This window comes from Glandiceps talaboti, chromosome 19, assembly GCF_964340395.1.
Source record: "Glandiceps talaboti chromosome 19, keGlaTala1.1, whole genome shotgun sequence".
In the NCBI taxonomy this organism is placed as follows: domain Eukaryota; kingdom Metazoa; phylum Hemichordata; class Enteropneusta; family Spengelidae; genus Glandiceps; species Glandiceps talaboti.
Window position 1 is genome coordinate 12,687,425 of NC_135567.1, and position 2,500 is coordinate 12,689,924.

Here is a 2,500-nt window from a genome sequence, read left to right on the forward strand (position 1 = left end):
GATAAAATGATGCTATCTTCTTTGAATATTACAATTTCGTCACTGAACTCAACCCATTTTATGACATGTTATGGGTAAGATTTTTGTTGTCTCTTCTGTAAACCTGAATAGAGCTTTGGAATATTGATTAAAATACTTAGTCCTCCAACTTTACTCTGAGCAATATCTTTTAGTATTATTTGTTGTTAATAAATGCTATAGGGAATTTGTCAGTAACTTCATCTTAATATTCATATAAATGATGAGACCATTTCACCTCCAACTAATAATAATTGACTATCTGAATTTATCTTACAGATTGCGATTCACTTACTGAGCCAGCCAATGGAGTTTTATCAACTACTGACGTCACAAGTGGTACAAGTGTAGAGATAATATGTAATACTGGTTATTCATTGAGTGGTATTTCACCAATCACATGTACCAATGGTGTTTGGAGTGGACCAGTGCCATCATGTCCTGCAGGTAAATGTATTAAACGTTATATATTATAAACGTTTCTCCTTGTCTCTCCTTTTGCCCCAACTTTTTTGACTCTTTAATCTTAAATGAGATAGTGTATCTGTCTCTCTATGTCTCTCTCTGTCTCTGTCTTTGTCTATGTATAACTATCTAACTATGTCTCAGTCTTATCTGTCTTTGTATTACTCTCTCTGTCTCGCTCTCCTCTGTCTGTGTCTGTGACTGTCTGTTTGACTGTCTCTGTCTCTGTCTCTATCATTGTCTGTCTATCTCAGTAAGTCTGTCTGTCTGTCTGTCTGTCTGTCTGAATGTTTGTCTGTCTGTCTGTCTGCCTGCCTGTCTGTCTCTCTCTCCGTCTCTCTATCTATCTATCTGTCTGTCTGTCTGTCTGTCTGTCTTTCTGTCTGTCTGTCTGTCTGTCTGTCCGTCCGTCCGTCCGTCTGTCTGTCTGTCTGTCTGTCTGTCTGTCTGTCTGTCTGTCTGTCTGTCTGTCTGTCTGTCTGTCTGTCTGTCTGTCTCTCTCTCTGTCTCTCTCTCTCTCTCTCTCTCTCTCTCTCTCTCTCTCTCTCTCTCTCTCTCTCTCTCCTCTCTCTCTCTCTCTCTCTCTCTCTCTCTCTCATTCCAATACTCACTTTCGAAAAGATAAAATGATGCTATCTTCTTTGAATATTACAATTTCGTCACTGAACTCAACCCATTTTATGAGATTTTATGGGTAAGATTTTTGTTGTCTCTTCTGTAAACCTGAATAGAGCTTTGGGATATTGATTAAAATACTAAGTCCTCCAAACTTTACTCTGAGCAATATCTTTTAGTATTATTTGTTGTTAATAAATGCTATAGGGAATTTGTCAGTAACTTCATCTTAACATTCATATAAATGATGAGACCATTTCACCTCCAACTAATAATAATTGACTATCTGAATTTATCTTACAGATTGCGATTCACTTACTGAGCCAGCCAATGGAGTTTTATCAACTACTGACGTCACAAGTGGTACAAGTGTAGAGATAATATGTAATACTGGTTATTCATTGAGTGGTATTTCACCAATCACATGTACCAATGGTGTTTGGAGTGGACCAGTGCCATCATGTCCTGCAGGTAAATGTCTAAAACGTTATATATTATAAACGTTTCTCATTGTCTCTCCTTTTGTCTCAATGTTTTTGTCTTTTTAATCTTAAATGAGATAGTGTATCTGTATGTCCATGTCTCTCTCTGTCTGTGTCTATGTCTCTATGTATAACTATCTAACTATGTCTCAGTCTTATCTGTCTTTGTATTACTCTCTCTGTCTCGCTCTGCTCTGTCTGTGTCTGTGACTGTCTGTTTGACTGTCTCTGTCTCTGTCTCTATCATTGTCTGTCTATCTCAGTAAGTCTGTCTGTCTGTCTGTCTGTCTGTCTGAATGTTTGTCTGTCTGTCTGTCTGCCTGCCTGTCTGTCTCTCTCTCCGTCTCTCTATCTATCTATCTGTCTGTCTGTCTGTCTGTCTGTCTTTCTGTCTGTCTGTCTGTCTGCCTGTCTGTCTGCCTGTCTGTCTCTCTCTCCGTCTCTGTCTGTCTGTCTGTCTGTCTGTCTGTCTGTCTGTCTGTCTGTCTGTCTGTCTGTCTGTCTGTCTGTCTGTCTGTCTGTCTGTCTGTCTGTCTGTCTGTCTGTCTGTCTGTCTGTCTGTCTGTCTGTCTCTCTCTCTCTCTCTCTCTCTCTCTCTCTCTCTCTCTCTCTCTCTCTCTCTCTCTCTCTCTCTCTCTCTCTCTCTCTCTCTCTCTCTCTCATTCCAATACTCACTTTCGAAAAGATAAAATTATGCTATCTTCTTTGAATATTACAATTTCGTCACTGAACTCAACCCATTTTATGAGATTTTATGGGTAAGATTTTTGTTGTCTCTTCTGTAAACCTGAATAGAGCTTTGGGATATTGATTAAAATACTTAGTCCTCCAAACTTTACTCTGAGCAATATCTTTTAGTATTATTTGTTGTTAATAAATGCTATAGGGAATTTGTCAGTAACTTCATCTTAACATTCATA

The 2,500-nt window shown here is 38.6% G+C and overlaps 1 protein-coding gene across 1 annotated transcript in view; it reads left to right on the forward strand.

Moving 5' to 3' along the window:
- The window catches only part of LOC144450002 (uncharacterized), a gene marked incomplete at its 3' end in the record, with an annotated part of 68,285 nt that overhangs the window by 3,073 nt on the left and 62,712 nt on the right, over window positions 1–2,500 (forward strand). Inside the window, exons 5-6 of the mRNA XM_078140568.1 lie at window positions 298–465; window positions 1,402–1,569. Coding sequence (XP_077996694.1) covers window positions 298–465; window positions 1,402–1,569 — 336 coding nt within the window. The remainder of the gene's footprint in view (window positions 1–297; window positions 466–1,401; window positions 1,570–2,500) is intronic.